Genomic DNA, 22339 nt, shown 5'->3' on the forward strand with positions numbered 1-22339 from the left:
GTTTTGGTTTGTTTTTTTTAAACTCTATTTGGAAGAAAATACTCTTGATGGCAAAACAACCCTCTTTCAGAGTAAGCACTTCTAAATAAAATTTGACCAGTGTTGCCATGATGATGATGTTCAGTGGAAAGAGAATGTGTCCCTACATGAGATGATAGGTAAAATCTGATCTATAAATTTCTTGTTAATTTTGATGCCATTGCAGGGATTTGTTTCTGTTGTTGCTTTGGGAAAGTAGCCTAACTTCATCAACTCAGGTTTTGTAGGGTATGTCTTGTCCTGTCTCGATCCGTTTGGAACAGGTCATGTGGAGCTGTTTGCTCTATGCAAACAAGGGGCATGCTAACTATGTCAACTGACAGCATCTCTCAGATGCTGTCAACTAGTTAAGAATAGTTCAGCTTATGTTCCCAAGCAGTGCTTAGGAACCTAGGCATAGCTGCCCAAAGGCTTAATAGGACGTAATGGAATATCTTTCTTTTGATTTAAATGAACTGAATTCTTTGATGTTCTTGGCAATTCATATGAAATATGGTCTTATTTGGTTTTGTTTTAGGAAGTGAAGCAGGAGAAAAAGCTTCTTGACAGTCAACTTGAAAAAAAATTGCGAGAGATCCACCAACTTGAAGAAGAGCTAAATACCATCAAGCAGTCTCTAAAGCAGAGCCAGAATTTTGCAGAAGAGATGAAAAGTGAGTTACGTATTTAAATTTGCAGAACTCCTGTTGCATGTTTAATGATGTATGTTTCCCAGAATCCTGTAAGTTTCATTGTGAATTAAGTAAAAAGGTTTCCACTGTGGGATATGATTAGTGTTTTTAACCAACATTTTGTCCTAAATGGAAACGAATTTTTGTCTGTGAAGATATACAGTTCTTGAAGATACACAATTTTGAAATTAATCAAAGTGCACTGAACTTATCAGCAAACTGAATTCCATAGAATGTATTTAAACCAGAAAAGTTTTGTTTTGTAATTCTTTTATGTGTTTCAGAGAGTTGTTTGGTTTCTTGTTTGTTTTTTAAAAAAAAAGGTAGGAAAACATTGCATAACCACCGATTAGTTGAGTCTTGCTTGCAGTGTTTGTTTCTAATTGAGAACACAGTTTTTCAGGAATTGAGTTGAAATATACCTTGTAGTTCTGCTGGATCTGACTGAAAAAAGGGGATAGATTCCCACTCGTTTCTGTGCATCCATCAAACTTCATGTAAGATTTCAAAAGGATGCTTTTGAATTTGATTCTGTTCTCCTTAAAATTAATGACCAAACTTTTCATTGCCTTTCAACTGATGATTTGCCTTTGATCGTATAGAAAATTTGCAGCCTTTACCAGCTACCTAGTGGAACGTAATGCCTTCCCCTGTCCTGTACTTACCCTTGGTGGTTCTTAGTCTGTTCCTATCAAGGCAGGGAAACAATGATGACAACTTGGAAAATGACTGTGTAGAATTAGACATTCTTTGGCAGAAACAGAGCATAAAACTGACCCACAAGAAGGTCATACTGGAATGAGACCTGTCAAAAAAAAAAAAAAAAAAAAAAAGGGCAGTGCCACTTCATATAAAAATTTGGTGAAAGTGAGGCACAAAAACAACAGGTAGTTACGCCTGAGAAGTAAGGACTGACCGGCTTGGAGTGCAGAGTTGTATCAGACTGCAGAGTGGAAAGTTGACAATGTCTATGAGTACATAGTGTCTGATAGCCTAAGGTGATATAAACAATCCTTTATCCACCGATATAACTTGAGAGTAATGTTTTGCACTAGAATGCAAATTGAAAATAGTAAAAGTAAATCATAACATTTAATCTAGAAAATTATCAGTAGAATTGCCAGTATTGACCGGCAAAGATTTGATGGTGTTTTCTTTTACAGCTAAGAATACTTTTCAGGAAGCAGAGCTAAAGTTGCTGGAAGAGAAATTTAAAAAGCAAGAGAGCTCCCTTTCTCTGGAGAAGCTGAAAATAGCTTTAGCTGACATGGAAAAGCAACAAGATTCTACCCAAGACCTGCTCAAGGAAAAAGATAATCATATTAAAGAACAAAACTGTAAAATAAGTAAAATGGAGGAGCAATTAGAAGCTTTGCAGAGGCTCCTTGGATTCAAGCAGAGAGAATGTGAAGAATTGCAAAAAGAGGCTACTGCTTTTTCTCAATGGAAAAATGAAAATGATCATCTTATAAATAAACTTAAATCTGAAAAGCAAGGTATGCTGACTAATATTAATGACTTGGAGAGTTCCCTTCAAAGTCAGCAAATCAAAAATCGTGAGCATAGTGAGAAACTCAGAATGATGGAAACTGAAAGTGACAGGAAAAGCACAGAGATTAGAGAACTTAAAAACATGCTGGAATGTAAAAGTGCAGAATTAGAAGAACAAAAAAAAGCTTTTGATGAACTTCAGCGGAAAGCAGAATGTTCTGATAAACAGTACTGTAAAGAGATAGAAAATATGTCCTGTAAAATATTCCAGCTTACCAACCAAGTTGGTGAACTAGAAGAAAAGTTACAGTTAGCAGCAAGTGAAGGACTGCAAAGGGAGCAATGTTATCATGACCTGCTTGGTGAATATGAAAAAATCTGTTGTCTTGTAAAAGAAAAAGGTACCTCAGAAATGACAGAAGATGGAGAAGTTAATTTACAAAGTGGTCAGGATAAAACTGCTTTAGATAATATGCAACTTGCAGCAAATAACTCCATTGCTGAGGATCACAGATGTGCAAGACCTCTTCTAGAAGCAGGAAAAACTAAGGATCTGTCCATTTTACAAGATCAGATCTCTTCTCTTGAGTTTTCCTTAGTGGCTCAAAAGCAGCTGAATTCAAATCAGCAGCAGCAGTATGAAGAAAGATTATTTAATGTAGAACAGATGCATGAAAGCTTCGTGACAGAAACTAAACAGCACATTAGTAACTTGCAAGTGGATATTTCAGCACGTCAGAAATTAGTTGAAAAAACTTTAGCTATTCTTGAGGAAAAGGACATGCAACTGCAAACTCTGAATGAAAGATTAGAAAACCGACAAGCTGAGCTTCAGGATTTAAAGATCAATAATAAAGTGCTTGAGGATTCACTAAGACAGCTGAAGCTCATGTCTGGAACATGGGATTTGGAGAAGGAGGGCATGTCTTCAATGATTTGCTCATATAGCAAAAAAATTGAGGAACTTACTGAAGAAAATGCAGCCCTTAGGGATTTAAGCAGAGCTTTAGAGAAAGAACAAATAACTTTACTCGAAGCAAATAAAAATATTTCTGATAGTTTAAAGGAAAGAGAAGAAATCATTTCTGACATGGCTGGAAAACACAAGGAGGAAAGACAACGTATTGAATCAAGAACTGAAGAAATCAAAACAGAGCTTGAAGTTTTGCAAGCAAAGTATAAATCAGTGGAAGAAGAAAATGCAAACATGATGAGCATTCTGAGAGAGCAGACAATTGAATTTGAGGAAAAGAAAGCAAAATTAGAGCAAGAGAAACAGGTATTTAGTGAGAATAAAGATATCTTACATAAACTAATAGCCTCAGAAGAAATGAAAAAGGATTTGGTTCAAGAACTTCAGCAACTGCAGTCAGAATTTTCCAATATCCAACATGTGCCTTCTACAGAGCTTGACTGTTTAGGACAGGAAATGTTAAATGTCAGGGCAACACAAAATACAATGCAAGAGAAATGTGGTATTGTATTTCAAGGCAAGGAACAATTGGGGAAGGAACTAGAAACAAAAAGTGAACCTCTAATGTGTGATGTTAGTTGTGAATGGAGACTCCATTCAGAACAGTTGAGGAAGTCCATGGAAGAAAAGCATGCTGAGCTGAATAAATATCAAGTTAAACTTGAGCTTCTTCAAATGGATTTTGAGGACAGAGAACTCTCCCTAGAGAACTACAGGTTAGAAGTGATGCAACTGGAGACGGCTTTAAAAAGCGTGAAAATAGAACTTGAGAAAAGTGTGAGGGAGAAAGAGATACTGCAGCAAGAACTACTGTCTGTTAAAGAATTGAAAACTTCTGATTGTCTGCTTGCAGTATCAGACGAAGATGGCCACTCATTGGAGTGTAATTATGATAGTGTTTCCCAGAATTGTGGCAAAAGAGGAATGGATGAAAGTTATTCATCGGTCTTGCTAGCATCCTCTTTGCAGGTAACGATAAACAATCTGAGTGAGCTCGAGAAAATGTGTGAGAAGTTGCAGAGTGAGAACAGTGTATTAGCCTCTGGATTTAAAGACTCAAAAAAAAATTGCATCACAGGTATTAATAAAGTGGCAGAGGAGAAAGAGAACATAATGAATGCAGATAAAAATTTAAAAGCGGAGAAAGTTATTTTTCCGGATGAACTTATGGATCAAAGTGATAACAGTGATCTGAGAATGTATTTTGATAATAAGGAAATGTCCTTCAGACTTAAAGAATGCAATACTGGACCCAGTTCTGACTACGAAGATTTAAAATTGTCCACCAAAGAAGTTAAAATATGCTTTGCTGAAGTAAGAGAGAAACTTTTGTCTTTCCAGAACGAACATATAAAATTATATGAACAACATTGCAGTATGAGCTCAAAGATATCTGAGCTACAGTCTTGTATTGAAATACTGAAGGCAGAAAATTCTGTACTGTCGACAAGTCTGAGCAATGCTAGTATAGATTCTGTGAGAGTGCCACAATCTTCTAGCCAAAATGACACGCTGTCTAAATTAGATGAAACTAAGTCCATGGCTTCTTCCTCGGATCTTTTTGAAAGCCCCTGTTTTATAGAAGTAAGTGAGGTGGTTGATTCTGGTAACAGTGGTATGTCCAAATGGGCAGAGGAAATGAATCAGCCAGACAGTTCTGCAGAAATAAATCCAGAAGGTGCAACAAAAGTTTTGGTTGAAAATTGTCATAATGATCACAAATTGGACTCTGTTAGAGAGCCCAGGAGAGTTACTCCTAGAAAATCTAACCTTGAGAGTAGAATTGAAGAACTTCAGATGCTGTGTCAGACATATGAGAAGGCTATCAAGGTGCTCGAAGACCAATTTCACATTCAAGAGAGTATGAAAAATGAAGAAATACAAGAGCTGAAAAAAGTTATACTTTGTGAAAGAAAAGAAATAGATCATCTCAAACAGCAAAATTTATCTGACAAGGAAGAATGGCAGCAGAAACTGAATAACATGACTATGGAGATGGAGTGCAAACTGGCAGCAGAAAGAAAACAAACGGAGAATCTGTCTTTGGAGCTGGAAGCAGCACGACTCCAACTACAAGTCCTTGATTTAAGTTCTCACTCACTGCTGTGCACGGAGGTTGAAAATGTAAGTAATTACTGTCATGTAAATCAGTTTTATGTAAACCCTTTTTTATGGTAAGCCAAATTTAAATTTTGAAATGAAATGTATTTAAAATTGTGTCCCACAGAAGCAGTACTGTTCTTTAGAGAAAGTAGAAAAATAATCTGTACCTTGAATTCTGGTTTATGCATCACAGAGATCATGAGAAATAACAAATGATGACAACCCAACAAGTTTAGTCTATTAGAGTTGTGTAATACTTTGTGCTACTTTCTTGGTTTTTTTTCAGGTCTGTGTCAGTGTGGATCCTGCTGTGTTAGTGGATGTGCATCCACTGTATGTATCTGTACTGTGCTTACAAGCTTAGATCTCTGATTTAACAGAGTCGGTTAAAGATGCACACAATTCCCATGTCCCTTCATGGGACAAGCAAACTAGGACTGCTTCCACACCTCTAATTTCTTTCAGCACCATCAACAGCAGAACAGAACGAGTTGGTAGCAGAACAGTTAATTTTCATTTCAGCCTGAATTCCTTCAAAATACCTAAGGGAACAAGAAATTTGGGAGTCAGCTCTGTGTTTTTTTTCAGCGCTGTAGGTGACGTGCAACCAGTGAACTAGATTTTGCTGCTCCTTGTAAGAAGTGGCAGAATCAAAACTTCACTTAGACTGGAGGAAAACCAGTTTAATTCTTGCATACAGTGTATCAGACTAATTCCCCTTAAAGATAAATCTAACAGGTGCATTTTCTGCATGTGAGAGTTCCAGTTTTGACCCTTAAGTTCTGTGCAAGTGGCCTCCAGTGCCCAGTCAACATAGACTCAGAAATTAAAGCTTAACACTGCTGTTACAGTCAGAGCATCTTGAAGCTCTACATTTTGGCCCACTATGCAACACTGAGCAACTTACAGAGAAGTAGTTCCTTGCAGAGAAGAAAATCTTTCACTTCTATGTGTTGCTTGCAATTCACATAGAGCATCCACACTGATACATAGACACTTGAAGAAAGAAATACGGTTCCTTACCACACATAGCTGGAGCTGTTTTAAGATGAAGTAGTCAATACGGATCACTCAGGTGCTGCCTTCAGACCCAGTTGTTTTTTCGAGTCCTCAGGTTTTGAAGTTAGTCATTTTTATTATTTCAAATGAGAGCATCAGGTAGTGCCAAATGTAAGCCCGGCTCTGACAGACAGTGGTGATTTGGAAAAGGGGTTGTTTGAGGATATGGGCTTGTGTCCCTTGAAGACTCTCTGCTGTCTAATGGAAGGTGAGCAGTAAACATTTCCCCCATTAGTGATACTAATAATTTTTCACTTTGTCACATAGACACCTATTTTCCCAAAATATGGAGGCATGTGGTATCTTTGCACTTAGTCTTTCAGTAAATTTGGCTGAAATGTCTCCCTCAGTATCTTTAAAACCTTTTGGCCAAAGATGCACGTGTGTATAAATAAGTGTAAATCGTTTCTATAAGAAAGCAGATTCTGAAGTAGAGAAGGATGCTATCTATTTATTTTGCATAAAAGGAGGAGCTTTAATAGTTTAAGAAAACTCACCTTGTTTTTTTGTTATATATATTCTTTTTCTTTTCTTTTTTTAACGGATTGATTCTTAACCCTTGCAGAACACTGAACAAGGAAACAATAGTCCTTTTCAATTGGGAGTGCCTCTTGAAATCTCAGCACTGAAAAGCAATAAACCTAAACTAATCCCCATTGAGAAAATGGCTGTAGGAGATACCTCTGTGTGTGAAAATGTAGCTGAGACCACTGAAGCAAGATTAATGGAAGATTATACTGAGAAGATTTCTGGAGAACACGAGTGTAGAAATATGTCACAAAAAATAACCAGCCCTTCAGACCATGCCAGTGCATTGTCATTTTCCAATAGTAGTATGTTTTTGAGTGCAGGGGATTTCTATGAAAATCAGATAACCACTGAAACACTCCAGGAGGAGGCAAAACAACAGACTGCTGAAAATTTGAAGCTGATCTATGAGACAGAAGAAAGCCATAAACATGTTGATTTACTAATGAAAATTGAGCAATTAAACTCAGAGCTGAACTTTCAGAATGCACAATTAACTCCAAAGAGCTCAGCTTTTGCAGAACTGGAGGAAGCCACTGTAGCTGTTAAGGAAGAAAACTGTGACATAAAGGAAAAACTGGAATCAGTCTCTGTCAATAAGCAGCAATTATCTCTTAGAGTAGTCTCGTTAGAAAAAGAACCCGAGAACATAAAGTCTGAACTGGAGATATATAAAGGTAGATTGTCTAATGCAGCAGACGCATCGGATGATGTAGAAATGACCAAGAGAGATTGTCATGAACAATTTCTTGCAGCTGAAAATGAACAGAGAAGTCCAAAATCTGAGCAAGTTAATATTGAGAAGCATGCCTTGTTCACAGAGCATGATATTGAAATGCTTCAGGCAAAATGTCAGCAATTGGAAAGGGAGAGGGAAGTTAACCTGAAAACTATTTCTAGCTTTCAAGAGCACCTTGTTTCAGTCACAGCTGAGAGAAACCATATTAGCCAAGAACTGAGTATTTTGTCTGAAAATAAAAAAGAACTGGATCAGAAGTATCAGAAGCTACAAGAGAAATTAAAAGAGCTAGAGTCAACTGAGGTGGATTCTACTGAATTCATTGGAAGGTTAGAGGGTGAAGTGAGGATACAAACAAATCTGCTTGAGACTGCAAAATCTGATGTAAATCAATTATCAAATGAAAAAGATCATCTTCTGCAGAAGCTGCAAAGTTTGGAAAATGATGCTGTGTCTTTTGCCTTAGAAAAAGGAAAACTCCAAAATGAAGCAGCAGATTTGAAGAAGGAGAAAGAGCTGATTGTAAGAGAGCTGGAAATGATGCATAGTAAATTAAGTTCATCAGAAATGGAAAATTCAAAGCTTTCCAGATCTTTGGAAGGCTTGTTAATGGAAAAAGGTGAACTTGCTGCTAGACTCAGCTCAGCACAGAAAGAAGTAGACCAAATGAAATATGGAATTGAGAAGCTGAAAGTAAAAATTGAATCCGATGAGAAGAAAAAACACCAAGTTGCTGAAAAGCTGAGAGAGAGTGAACGGAAAGCTGACTCCCTTCTGGATAAAATAGAGAGACTTGAAAGAGAATTGGAGATGTCAGAGAAAAATCTAGAAGATGCAGTTATTCAGTCAGAGACTGCTAAAGCAGAGGCAGAAACATTAGCAATGGAGATGGAAGAGATGACTGAAAAGCTGAAATGTTTTAACTTACAAATTGATGTCCTCACATCACAAAAAGAGTGTTTGGCTAAAGATTTAAAAGAAAAGCAAGAAAGAATCCTTGAACTAGAGTCTTCAAATTTGACTACAGCAAAACTGTTAGAAGAAAAGGAGGAAGAAAAGATGCAAATCAAGGATGAGTTTGAAAATACTGTGGTATTGCTGAAATCTGAGCTCAAAGATATACGTGAGAAATTAGAGTTTTCTTGCAAGGAGGAAGCAGATGCTAGAGCAAAAGAACAAGTCTTGATTAATCAAGTGGCTTGTCTTGAGCAAGATAAAACAATACTATTACAGGAATGTCAGGAAATAAAAACCGAAAATATCAAATTGGACCAAACGAGGGAAGTACTTGTTCAAGAATTGATGGATTGTAAACAAAAACTCAATGCAAAGGTGCAGGAAAATGGTGCTCTTCAAAAGCATGTGAAAGAAACAGAGGAGCTATCTTTACAGCTGACACGCATGCAACATGAGTATGAATGTTGGCACCAGGAAAAAAAAAGGCTGCAGAATTTGATTGCTGAGTTGAAACTGAAGGAGCAACATTTTTCTGATAATGAAACCTTTCCGGATATCCTGAATGTTCTAAAAATGTCTTATAAGGACCTTGAGAAGGAACTGGAATCTACGCTTTGTGAAAAGAGCACTTTATGTAAAAAGGTAATACCATTTCCATTAGGGTAGAGTTCCCTTTTTAGGAGTGAGGATGAAGTGTCCTCTGGGCTTACCACTTCCTTAAAAAATTATATCTTAAAATAACTTTAACCTCAGACTCTTACAGTAAGCATCCTATTTTTAAAATTATGTTTTCAATGCAATCATGAGTTTGCATTGAAGTTACAGAGCTGGAAAGCACGACATTGTTTTGTGTAGGATGAATGGGAAGGTTGCTTGAAAGTAGGCATAGAAGTTTAAGTAATCAAATAATGCAGGATAGTTTCCTCTTTCCTGTAGAAGAAAAAGATGAAAGACAAATTAGTATTGGGTGAGTGAGTTTTTATATCAAGAATAAGTACTTTGGGAGCTCAAAAGAAAGTGAAACAATTAGACACTTGATGTGAAAACAGCATTAGCCTGTTGTGACTCTTGCTTGGAGTTGGAACAGCTATAGCAATAAAATAACCCATCTTAAAAACGGCTTGTTGGATGTAAGAAAATTGTTTGGAGGTCATGACACATGTATTAAAAGTAATTCTGGAAAATTTAATTTCAGGTAAATGAACTGACTGAAAGTTGTACTGAGCTGCAAGTCAAGCTAAGTGATACTGAACAGAAGATTTCCAAATTACAGGAAGAATTTACCACAGAGAGAAACAAGCTTGCTGAAGAAATACAACTTATTCAAGAACATTCAGAAAAGAACAAAGTTAGTTACTCTGTGTGTAGTATTTCTGTGTTCAAGGCCAGATGCTGAAGTACAGTAAATGTGTGGAGGTTGGTCAAGGGAGCTACGCTAATGTACTGTATCAGAGGTTCTTGCTTCTAAATTTCCAAAAATTTAATGTTCTCTTCTGAGATAGAATGATTAGTTAGTAGTTTTTCCCCCTTCCTTCTATCAAAACTATGTTTTCTTGGCGTAAAGGCCACAGGTGAATATCTAGAAATCTTTCAGTACCAAGAAACTGTCTCTACTACAGGCATTCAATCATCAGACTGAGGATGTTAGATAAAAAATGTAACATTTCTCAAGTTTGTTTTAAAACTAAATTACTTTCAGTGTTTCAGTAGTGTTAAAGTACTTTCAGGATAAAGTCAAGGAAGAAACAGTTTTAGAGTCTTTATTTTTAATTTGTTCATATTTAATTCTTAGAGGCTGTTTTACCATCTAGATGACTGCAGATCTTATTTGTGAACAATATTATGTGTTTAAACCAGCTTAAGTGGTCTTCTGACCTACTAACAATATTTATAAAATTTTATAACCAGGGGCTTCTTTCTGTTGTGGCATTGAGGATTTTGAGTGGGAAAAGAAAAAAGATTTCTGCAACTTTCAGAAATCCTGTATGGAAATACAGGCCAGCTGTCCAAAAAGTACAGTTATAAAAGTGGATCAAAATGAAAATGCTTAGAAAGTTTTGTCATCTTAGAGGGTGAGGAAAGTGACCCATAACCTCTCAAGTCACGCTCGGAGGGAAAAATGTTTGGAGAGGTTAAGCTTTGATTTTTGGCAGTGCTGCTTGATTTAATGGTGTTGGCAAACTTGCACTTGGTGTACCCCTCAGATCACAATGTTTCTTTTTAGAAGACCCTCCTTTGCCTCCTATCCTGCCTTTTGTGTTCAGATGTTCCATTCTTTGATTACAGTGTGTTTAGCCACTGTTAAATACTTTTTTCTTACCAAGTTGTTTTTGGAAATTTGAAGACATTTCAGATGTAAAGTCAAATAGTTTAATGGGTCAACTATTCTCCATTGAGAAAGCTTTTAAATACCAAAGAATGTGCTATTACTGTTTACAGATTCAGCTGCATCTAACTATGTCAGAAAAAAATGAACTGACTAAGAGTTTGGAGGTAGTCCAGAAAGAACTACAAGAAAAAGAAAGTGAAATGAAAAGAGAAATATTGGAATATAAAGACAGACTACTTCAAGCAGAGAAAGAGCATCAGGATGCTCTGACAGAAGCAAACAGAAAGGTAAATTGGAAAATGGGAAGAATGGTGCTGTGAGTTTTTAATTAAATTCTATGTATTTCACAAAATTTTGCTGATCCTATTGCAAAAGAAATTGTCTTTGTTAACAATATTTCTGAACTCTATATAACTTGGAACTCAGTACGTGCTAAATTAACTTTTTTCCATATAGCAAGCAGTGAAAGGTGAATTTACCTCGGAACTCAGTAAGTGTTAAGTGTGTATTTATCTGGGGCTATACATTTGAAAAAGGGAAAGCAACAGTATATTTTAGTCCAGGAAATGGTTGTTTTGGTAGGAATGGGGAAGAAAGATTAACCACTTTACAGTAAGGGCAAATTTGTTGGAAATGCATTTGCCAGCCATAAGGTATACAAAGAGCCATCATCTTTTCTGTAGAAATACCTGTCTATGAATATGTACTTGAGGCCAGTAGGACGCAGGCAAACAATTTACTATAATTATTTCTTAATAATTTTCATTCTTGTGAATATAAAGTAAATTTAAGAGCAAGTTATAGTAAAATATAAGGGCTTTCTAATGGCAGACTTCTTAGAGGCAAGATTCTGGTATTCAAAATGTATACTGGAGACAAACTGCTTTTTCAGTTTTAAACTCCTTAAAACATAACAAGCAAATTTGCTGTGCAATTCCCGTGGGCTGTGATATGCTCTTAAGTACATCTTTAAAGTACAACTCAATGTCCTTTTCAGTATCATAGTAATTAGGCACATTTTCTTTCTCTAGAATGAAGTAGAAATTGAGGCCTGTCAAGGTAAGATGAATTCACTGGAGCACTTTATCAGCTCACAAAAATTGGAAATTGAGCATTTGAAGTCAAGTAAAGAAGAACTAAATAATTCCCTTAAAGAAGCTAATCAAACCTTGGGAGAACTCCTAAAAACTAAGGTAAGAAAATACGTAAGCATTGCCAACTACATGAGGCCCAAGGCACCGCGTAGTAAAATAAATGGAGGATTGGGAACCAGTGCTCCAGAGCTTTGGCTTGACTTTGATACAGCCTTTGCTTCACTAATTAGAATATAGAGCATGGAGGAAACATTGTTACTATTGAACCATATTAGAAAAATTCTGTTACGTATGCCACAACTGAGATCACCTAGAATTGGTTTATGTGATACTAAACACAGCAGTCTATTGTCTACACTGAACATTACAACTGGGTTATAATGTGGTTAGAATACACTCAAAGAAACTTTGCAGTGCCTCTATTTTCTGTTTGTGAATTACTTTGACGATAAAATATACCGTGTTCTGTCTTAAGCATTAGTCTCTATACATTGCTCTTGATTCTTGAGAGTTTATAAATTCCATTTTATATAGAATTCTCATTACAGTTATTAACTAGTGTAATTCTCTAAATGAAGAACTGTTCTCAGTGATGTTAGAATATAAACTCCACATGCTGTGAACAACTGAGAACTGTTCCCAGCTATAGATGTACTTGGTTTGCTTTCTGGTAGCACAGGTGAAGTTTAACTGTCCATATAACCGAATTTCTGTGTTAATTTCCCCTGCATTTTTCTTCTCATGTACCCCCCGCCCCCCCCCCCCCCCCCCCCCGCTTCTGTCTGTGATTGATTGCTGCCTCCAACTCTGTACTCCCACTTCAGGAATGAGTCTCTCTCTAAATGCACTCTTGAAGAAACATAGTCAATTCAATTTACTTGCATGTAAACACTGAATTGCAATACATTCATCTTGCCTAACAGTTCTTTCTTCTATAGGGCCCTCCACTGTGGTGTTAATTTGTTTAATACCAGCAGTCCAATGATACAGTACTATAGGATATGTGCCAGTGACAGAAAGCAGTACCTATGGTAGCGTAAATGTAGAATACAAGGATTCCAGGTGTGCTCACTGTAGTATTTGCACACAGGTTGGTACCAGACCAGATGAGCAGGGAGCAACCCAGGAGAGTGGAAGTGGGTGGAAAGGAATGATCTGCTGCTGCTCAGAATAGTATTTTTGAGCTGGAATTTAGAGTGCAAAGCAGACCTTGGGTTATCTTGCCTCTGTGGTAATAAGGTGCATTAGGGACAAAAAGAAGAATAAAGGAGACCCAGACTAGGAGAGAGCACTTTAAAATTTAGCATACTGGTTTGAAATCTGTTACCTGGAAAGCAGCACTTTCTTATGCCATGTCAATGAAGTGGTAACAGGTAGAAAAAGGACTGCCTCAGAGTTAATACAGCTTTCTGATAGGCAGGATGCTAGTTTTGACATCAGTAATCTGAACATTCATAATTTGTTGGTATACCTGAAGAGAATAAGTCTCCCTTATTGGTATTTGATTTCTTGTTTTTCTGCTGAGTTAATCACCTGTATGTACCTGTCTAGTGAGAGGACTTTCATGTTTCTGCAGTAAAGGAGCTGCTATAACAAGGTTGTACGGAAACAAGCAAACAAGTATACATTACAACCATGATCTACAGCTAATATTGCATAACAGTTGAGCTTCCATTTGACATTGTAAGGTTTAAATGGAAGAAATATGTTTCTGGTGTAATAACTACATTTCTTATTTTGTAGGCTGATAATGTTAACATTATAGTTCAACTGAAGAAGGAAAATGAATTTGCCCACAGTAAAGTGCAGCTGTGGATGAAATCCTGTAAGCAGATGGAACAGGAAAAGGAAATGTTGCAGAAACAACTAGTTGAACGTGATGAACTATTAAGGAAGAAAAATCTAACTATGTCAAAGTATAAGAAAGAAGGTAACTGAATCTAGATTCAATCTTAATGCTTTCTTAGCAGTGCATTAGTTTGTAAAACTTTCTTTTTCTGTAAAATGTCCATTTGCATATACAGCTCTAATACAGAGCATGATTCTTAACTAGCATAAAAAAGTACAACTGCAAATATGTCAAACATTTTCAAAATCTAGTTCATCTTCTTCCTTTTAAAGTATCAGAGCCAACTCTGGATTATGAATATATATTTTTAATATTACATTTTTGTGGTGCAAAAGTGACTTAAGGAAGAAGGGGAGTGTTTTTCTTAATAACTAAAGTTCCTGTACAAGTTCTTTTATCATTTTCCAGCAAGCTTTCCCCTCTGATTCTCATGCTTTGTTCTTTATATTTTGGGTCATCTCATGAGATTCACTGTATTGTAAATGATACTTAAAGAAAGTTAGGGGTACAAACTCGAGTGTTTGGAAATTACAAAATGACAGAGAAAATGTTTGCCCATGCACTGTTCAAGGATTCTTTTCAAATTTTGCATGTTTGTTCTCTATTTAGCAAATACATTATGTCTAACATTACTGATTTTGTTAAACACTGTCACTTATTTTTTTTATAGTTGCACAGTTATAGAACGTGTGTAATTGACTAAAAGATGTGTGACCATTGCATTATAAATGCTTATATATGCATTTTTTATGTCAGTTATATGAATAATGATATTTTGCTTTGAAAGGTGCTGATGAGAATGCCAATACAGAAGAAATTAAGTTAAAACTGGAAGAATTACAGGAATCTACAGAAGTGAAAACCAGAGAAGCAAATGAGAACTTGGAGAAATACTGCTCTCTAATTGTTAAATATTATAAACTAGAGGAAGCAAATGAGATGCTAAAAACACAAGTCAGTTTGTTGAGTGCTCAGCTGAAACAGCCAACAAGTGATGCTGTCAGCACTCCTTTGCTGAATTCGGATAACTCGTTAACAGTGAGAAATCAGTCTGTCAAAGAGATGAGGTCAGATGAAGATAATACTAAGCTTTCAAGTAAAAGGCAGAGATACGAAGACAACAGGAAAGATAATGGAGAACCAAGATCACCTCTGCCAGAGACTTCATCCAAGAAAAAAAGGAAGGATGATATCTGTCAAAATCTGCTGGGTCAGGAGAACACAGATGGTGAGCCAGATGGGCTTCCAGAAGTAGTGAAAAGAGGTATTTATGGTGTTTTATAAAGGCAAACATTCTCCGAGCATAGCAGGTGTTTTTTTTCTCTTTTGTTTTGCTGAATTAGTTTTACTCTGGGTGAGTAGGTGACTATGCAAACATCTTTGGTGACAATGATGGAAGGTGAAAGTAGTCAATGGGAGATGTGCCAGTTGGTGCCAAGTTAGTGTTTGTGGAGCTGTGGTGTTAGACCAGCATAATATGTTTATGTTGGTTCAGTAACTACTGTTCTGCTAAGAGTTAAATGGTCCTGGCAGTCACAACTTTGTAGTTTCTCGTGATGCATGTATTACAGGCTAAGCATATGATATGCAACAGCAACAAAGTTTTGCTGACAGAAGACTTGCTCTAGTCATTTAAAAACATTATTTGAACCATTCACTGAAACTACAGGAGAATAGATGTGGAGTGAATCTAATCTTAAAGGCCACAAGATTGGAGTGCTAGAGTACCATGCTGTGATGGAGTCATGTTTGCTCCCTCCATAGCCCCACAGTTCCTTCAGTATTACTTCTTACGAGGTCAAAGAGGCAGTTAGCAGCTGTGCGGGGTCTGACTGGCAAGTGGTTGGTGGTGAGGGCTGCAGGGGGACTCTGAGGAAGGAGGTCAGGGCTGCCCTGTGCCGGACACGGTCGGGTCCAGCTGGCTCCAAGGGACGAAACCATGCACCAGAACGGAACCAGTCAGAGGTGTTTGTCGAGTCTCTGAAATCATAAAAAAGGGCAGTAAATGCTGAGATGAAGGAAAAACAACACCAGGGCTGGAGGGACAGCAGTAATTCTGAAGCAAAGTATCCTACTGAGCAGGACATGGAGCTGAGGGGGGTAGTGGTGTCCTGAGCAGGGGCAGGAGCTGGGGGGAGGCCCAAGGGGGGCTGAGAGGAGACTGAGGAGGAGGTATGACCCCAGAAGGGACTACAGCCAGTGGGTTCCTCTATGCCTGAGCAACTGAGTTAAAAACAAGGAGCAGGATCTGACCCACATCTCCTGTGCTCCCATTACCTCCTGAAGGTGTAGCATGCGGCGAGGCGATTGGAGACCAGAAACTGGGGAGGAGAGGTGTCTGGAGGGAAGCCAAGGTGTTTTCCCCAAGTGTTTGCTTATTTGTGTGCTTTTATTTCTTTCAATACCAGGATCAGTAATTGAAAGTGTGTTAACTGGCAATACATTAAATCGATTAAAATTCCCTGAGTTGAAACTGTCTTGCCCACAGCAGTAATATATTAACATCTTCATGAGAGTTCAGTTTCATTCTGCTATGAATGCAGTGAAATTGGGTAGCCTGATATTCCATATAAGGGTTCACTGTAGCACAAAGTAACTGAGAAGATTGCACAAATCAGGGCTTGAAAAATATATTGTACATTCAACTACCTATTAAGTACCCCTTTATAATAAATGCAATTGCAATCATTAAAGGACAAGCCATAGAGATACTGAATCGCCTCAACTTCAGTCATCACTCCCAGAAGTCAGGATTTCTAAGTCTACACATTATTTGCATTTCATTTTCTTACCAGCATTATTATTCTTCTGGAAATACACCTGTTCTGAGGACGTGTGCCAGTTAATGTTTGACTTCTAGGCTAAATAGAGAGATAACAGACAATCTATAACACTATACGCAGAGGAAAAATATGAAAAATCAAGAATATCATGTCACGGTATTGTGTTCTGATTGAATTCTAGTAAAACCAGTATGTTTCCAGACTGAAATTATTCTCCAGGTAATAATGTACCTGTAAAGAAAAAGACCGAACACTTGTTTGAAAAACTTTGCTATAGAATTACTGTTGTACTTTGTCTCCGTTTCCAGGGCTTGCATATGAATTTTGGAATACACAAGATCTGTTCAGCAATCTTCTTGATCCATTTTCTTCAAAAGAACAAATTATTTATTTTAATCAGCTATTTTATCCCCGATGTGAAAAAAGAGAAGATCCGTTTGAGAAAGTGTAACTTATTTAGCTGTTTTTAATAGAAGCTCTTTATTTTTCAGGGTTTGCTGATATCCCCACTGGAAAGGTTAGCCCTTACATTTTACGTAGAACAACTCTGAATCTAAGAACAAGTCCCCATCTGGCTTCCCCAAGTGAGAAATTGCCTTTGCCTACACAAGATGTACGAAAATGCGGACCAGATAATCTTGGTGAGCGCTCCTGTTGGACACCTGGTGGCAGCAAACCACAAAAGGTAACTTTAAAAAAATTTATCTGGGTATGAAAGCCGTGGGGAAAACTAATACATTCACTAAATGTATTCATCTGGCCAAATAAGTTTGAGGACATATCATCATTCTTCACATTTCTCAGCAATACAGTGAAGATAAGGTCATAAATACTGAATTGCTAAAACATGACAGAGGTCTCGACCATGCTAGCAATCTGCAAATTGTTCCTGTGATGTAATTTGTGACTGCATAGGGAAACCCATTGAGAAATGTAAATTAAATACAGGTATATTTTCAAATTCTTACAATGGATATTAGAGAGCAGATATTCCTTCTATTGTGGTTTCTTAAGTTTCAGAAAAAGTAAACAGCAAAAGAATTAACCTCTGGGAGCCTGAGTTGAGGCTTAAAGTTTTCTGCGAACAATTTTTCTTGGATTTCCACATTTGACATGCGATAAAATAACTACCGATATTTGAGAGGCTGTTAAACATATAAATAGGCAACATTTAGATGGTAAAGAAACTAGACTTTAATGTTAGTGTTTACCAGATTTTAAGGTTATCAAAACAAATAAATACTACAGACTTAGGTTTTGAAAGCTGAATTTTATTTTAAAAAGTTTAGTAACATCTTATATTAACTTTACAAGTGTTTTCAGTAATATGACACACTGCTGAATGTTTCACAGTACATCAGAATAAGGCGTTCTTTCTAAGCTGATGCAAATGCTTTGCAGATTATAGAAAAATGTCCAGCTTTAGGACAGAAATAAACCTTTTATTGTCTGAAATCTCCAAAGTTTTTAACCATGCTATCTCAAGCTGAGCAATAAGAGAATAGTTGTTATATATTGGTACTTCTTTACATGAAGGCTATACAGAAATATGCCAGTAGATAAAAATTCTTCCAGTTTGCCAGTTTACACAAAAGCATCCTCTTGGCAATCAGTGGAACCAAAAGTGAAGCCATAAAGCAAAGAGTACAACTTTGGGGTTTTGTTATTTGGGTTTTTTTTTAAATGCAGTGATTTTTGCGTTAGCACATAAAGTATGTTGGCAAGATAACAAAAGTAAGTAAAGGCAAGAGCCACATAGTTTAGTGGATGTACAGGTTTTGAGGCCAGAAAGCACCATTGGGAAGACGAGTCAGATCAGAGCCATCATTTGTTTAGAGCTATAGCAATAAGAAATCTGTATTTTGAAGTGAGAGTGAATCCACTGAATTCGTGCATGTTGTTTCAAGGGTTAATTACCCTACTTGCCAAAATTTGCTGCTGCTTACAGACATTGCCTGGAGGTCTGTGTGTTATTACTGTTTCATTAAGTGATGCCAATAAATTTTATTTACACTCATTTATGCATGTTTTCCTTTAACTTTAGAAACAAATGGAGGGTCTTGCTTGTGAAGAAACTCAGTAGTGCAAAAAAGAAAGAAGCCTTGGCAGCAGAAAGTTGCGTAGTAATCGCCTGCCAGCATGGTGTAAGCTTGTAGGCTCTCACTGACCATAGTCAAGGTTACAGCAAATAACAAGTAATCAGTAATCAATTGTTTTTAATTTAACTGGGAGAGGGATTTCCCAAACAGTCCTCCTCTTTGCCTAAGCTTGTATTGTCTAGGTCTAAGGACAGGCTATTCCTTACCTTCAACTACATAGGAGAAATTAAGATTTCAGGGTTGTTTTTTTCCCTCCCAGTGTAAATATGCAGAAGTCATCAGTTCCAGGAATTTGTGCCCTTCTCTCTTGGACATTGCTGGATATATGTGTGTGTTTTATTTCAAGATGATGTACATCTGTGAATTTCTGGAGGAATTGTTCATAATATTGTATCATCATTTGTTGAAGCCATCAAAACATGTTGTTTCATGCTTTATATTAATACAGTAAACGGTGTGTCTTATTTTAAAAGTGAAATAAGCCTTGTTTCCTTCTCTTTGACAGGTACTTATATGTACTTCATTTCAGACACCCAGTTTCAAACTGTTGCAAATTTCTCATGGTGTTTAAAATGTGCCCTGTCATTTTCATACGCAAATTTATTCACTTTCCTATGTGAATTTAATGTAGAATTTAAATTGAGTGCTTTGACTGCACAGCAGTTAAAATGTGAAAGCAGTGGTTTCTGTCCAGATGTCAGCGAAAAAATGACAACTATGTTTTGTGTTTGCAGAATACGTACAGGAAAAATGAAATACAGATCTCAGTACACAATACCTGGTACCTTAGTAAACAGATTAAGAGTACTGTCTGTGCCTGGTTTAGCTTTTTTCTGCTCCTAGCATATAGCTTGCCAGCTGTGTAGCAGATATTCCATCTTACACCACAGCAAAATGATTGATATCAAGTCTCACTGTATTGTATATTCAAAGTGATAAACGTCTTCAAAATATTTTTTTTGTTTTCAATATATATGTATATGTTTTTTGCAAATTCCCGATATTTAGTCTTCTGCAGTGAGTCTTTTGACCTACTGCAGAAAGCTAATAATGGTTTTCCATTACCAGTAAACCAGGACATTTTTGTTTGTGTTACAGGTAAATGATGAACAGCAGTCCCAAGCAGTAACAGCTTTTCCACCAATGAAATCTACTTCAAGGTCACCACTTTGCCTGTATAAGCAATCCACAAAAACTGTCTCTGATAATACTAGGGAGAGTCATATGATGCACAAAGCCAAGAATTCTCTAAATGAACAGGGACTACCTGAGCAAGATGAGCAAAAAGAAAATTGTAAGGTTCAGTAAATCTGTGTGGACTTAATCACAACTCGGAAAAACTGACGATCAAAAACCAGTTTGTGAAATAAATATCAGAACTATATGGAGGGCACCATTTTCTCTTATCCAATGATTAATGATATATGGGTTCTGCAGAGCTTGTTCTGGAATATTTACTAATACCAATAGTTACTCAAACTTGTGGAATGATAATGAAGGAACAGATATAATCTTCTGTAGAATTTTCTGTAAATAATTCTTCATAAATCTGTTTAAAAAATTAAACCATGGAAAAAGTGGATTACATATTGCCATGTAGTTCATTGTTGCCATTTTTTCTATATACCAAAGGTTGATTTACAAATGGAAACTAAACACACCTAAGTATGCCTAAAAATATTAGGTTCCAGGAAAAATGAGGCAATCACTACTGGATGATTCCAATAGTGTAAGTGCAAAACCAAATATAAAACCAGATATAAGCTGCATCCAGTGCACAGGTCCAGTGCGCTGTGTCTTGGTATGCCTTCTTCCAGACGGAATAACATTGTGCAAGGTAGGGTGAGACCTGCTCCAAACAAACCCAGGGAGGACTGTCTGTTTTCCCTGAAACTAAGCATCTGCCAATCTATTTCTTTGTATTTCCCGGTATGCACTGGCTTGGACCATAGCTAAAGGTCTTACAACATTCATCTTCGCCTCTGCAAAATGGCCCCTGGCCAGCCAGTAATCCTCAGCAAGCTGGGAGTGGGCACTATGTACCTGGTCAGAAAGGACACCATAACAACTGTGCTCGCTCTACCAGTAACGGCTGCCTGCTGATTCTCTGCAGGTCTTCCTTCACCCTGCCAATGCTTGGCCTCAAATGTGTCACTCTTATATGAAAATCATTGCAGACTTGTACCTGATGTAATGAAAATGGATGTGTTGGAGAAACGGTTAGGTGTCAAGAAATACCTGCATAGAATGCCCTGAGTTAGCCTCTTTTCATTCAAGAAAAATCCTATTTGAGATCCCAAAAGAAGGTAGCTCACCTGGAAATAGTATTTAAGATTCTGGTATCATCAATATAAGAAAATAACTCCATCTAGTTCATGATAGTGCACTTGAATTTAGGATGATTCATTACAAATAAGTTCACCACAACACGCTTGTACTTGTGGATTTCAAAGGTCTAATTGGGCTTGCTCAGTAGCTCAGAGCAATTCTGTGCAAGAGAAAAGGGTGACATCAACTCAATCAGTCATTATCAAACTGAACAGAAGTTACTTTCCAATACTTCATATTGCTTATGCTTGCCTACCCAGACCAGGTATTGGGAAAATCAAGCTCCTGTACATGAGCGGTAGTGCCCTAAGACTCCAAGCTGCACAGCAGAGAGGCATTTTCATGTTATTCTTCTGTCAGGAAGATGTTGTTTTTCCTTTCAACAAAAGTGGGTAATAATGTTTTCTACTCCTTAAGAAAGACTCCTTAACTTAAAAGACAATACTTTTGTTCCAAGTTGAACTTTCAAAGTATAACAAGTGCTTCTCTAATGATACAGAGATAAGATTGTACTTGAAGTTGAGTTAGTTTTACACTCACAGCAGAGTGTTTTTCTCTACTTACATATACATACACACCATTATTCTGCCTTGCTTGCAGCATTGTCCATTAGAATGCAGTTTATGAGAACAAATAATCTACTCATCAGTCTAACTGAAAGACCTTTAAAGAAATTCAGCATTTGTCTCAAGTCTTAACAGAATAACACAAACCAAAATATTCCATATAGTTCAAACAAACAAAAACTTCATATATAGGCTATCCTTCAGTAACTAGATACACCTATGGTTGGGGTCAGATCAGTAGATCTTGTGGCTTTTTCTTAAACATCTCTAGTTGTTTGTTAACTCAAATATTAGGTAATTAAAACAATCTTTGTGGCACTATGCCTAGAGGCATCTTTCAGGGAGGCTGAGAGAGGCCTATCTTAAAGGATGCATTTTGATTGCTTCATCTTCTGTCAGTATACCAATAAAGCTGCTCATAAAAGTTAAATTATTTCAGATAAGGTTTTGTAGCTTCAAATTATTTAGGGATCATGTGTGGAATTGTAGCAATTTAAAAAAAAAATTAACTCTCTTGAGGTAGAAGCATGGGTGTGAAAACGCATTGGTAGCAGACAATAGAAAAAAAACAAAACCAAAACTGTTGTGTTTTATTTATCCCAATCATTGTTTTTCTATTTTAATCTGATGCCTTGAAAAGTGTCCCACTTGGAGAAGGGGGTGGAAAAAACATCTATCTTTAGAAAGCTGTCTAATCTTAACCAGACAAATTTAAACTACTATGTTATAAT

General features: G+C 36.9%; 1 protein-coding gene across 2 annotated transcripts in view; it reads left to right on the forward strand.

The window, feature by feature from the left end:
* CENPF (centromere protein F) overlaps positions 1-20299 on the forward strand; it is a 44374-nt gene extending 24075 nt beyond the window's left edge. For both annotated transcript variants that reach the window (XM_075496424.1, XM_075496426.1), the window contains exons 11-20: positions 557-692; positions 1874-5298; positions 6902-9202; positions 9756-9908; positions 11000-11176; positions 11921-12082; positions 13727-13913; positions 14620-15060; positions 17107-17300; positions 19813-20299. In XM_075496424.1, the coding sequence (XP_075352539.1) occupies positions 557-692; positions 1874-5298; positions 6902-9202; positions 9756-9908; positions 11000-11176; positions 11921-12082; positions 13727-13913; positions 14620-15060; positions 17107-17300; positions 19813-20022 (7386 nt within the window). In that variant the 3' untranslated portion in view covers positions 20023-20299. The remainder of the gene's footprint in view (positions 1-556; positions 693-1873; positions 5299-6901; positions 9203-9755; positions 9909-10999; positions 11177-11920; positions 12083-13726; positions 13914-14619; positions 15061-17106; positions 17301-19812) is intronic.
* The last annotated feature ends 2040 nt before the right edge of the window (positions 20300-22339 follow it).

This window comes from Mycteria americana, chromosome 3 (genome assembly GCF_035582795.1).
Source record: "Mycteria americana isolate JAX WOST 10 ecotype Jacksonville Zoo and Gardens chromosome 3, USCA_MyAme_1.0, whole genome shotgun sequence".
NCBI lineage: Eukaryota > Metazoa > Chordata > Aves > Ciconiiformes > Ciconiidae > Mycteria > Mycteria americana.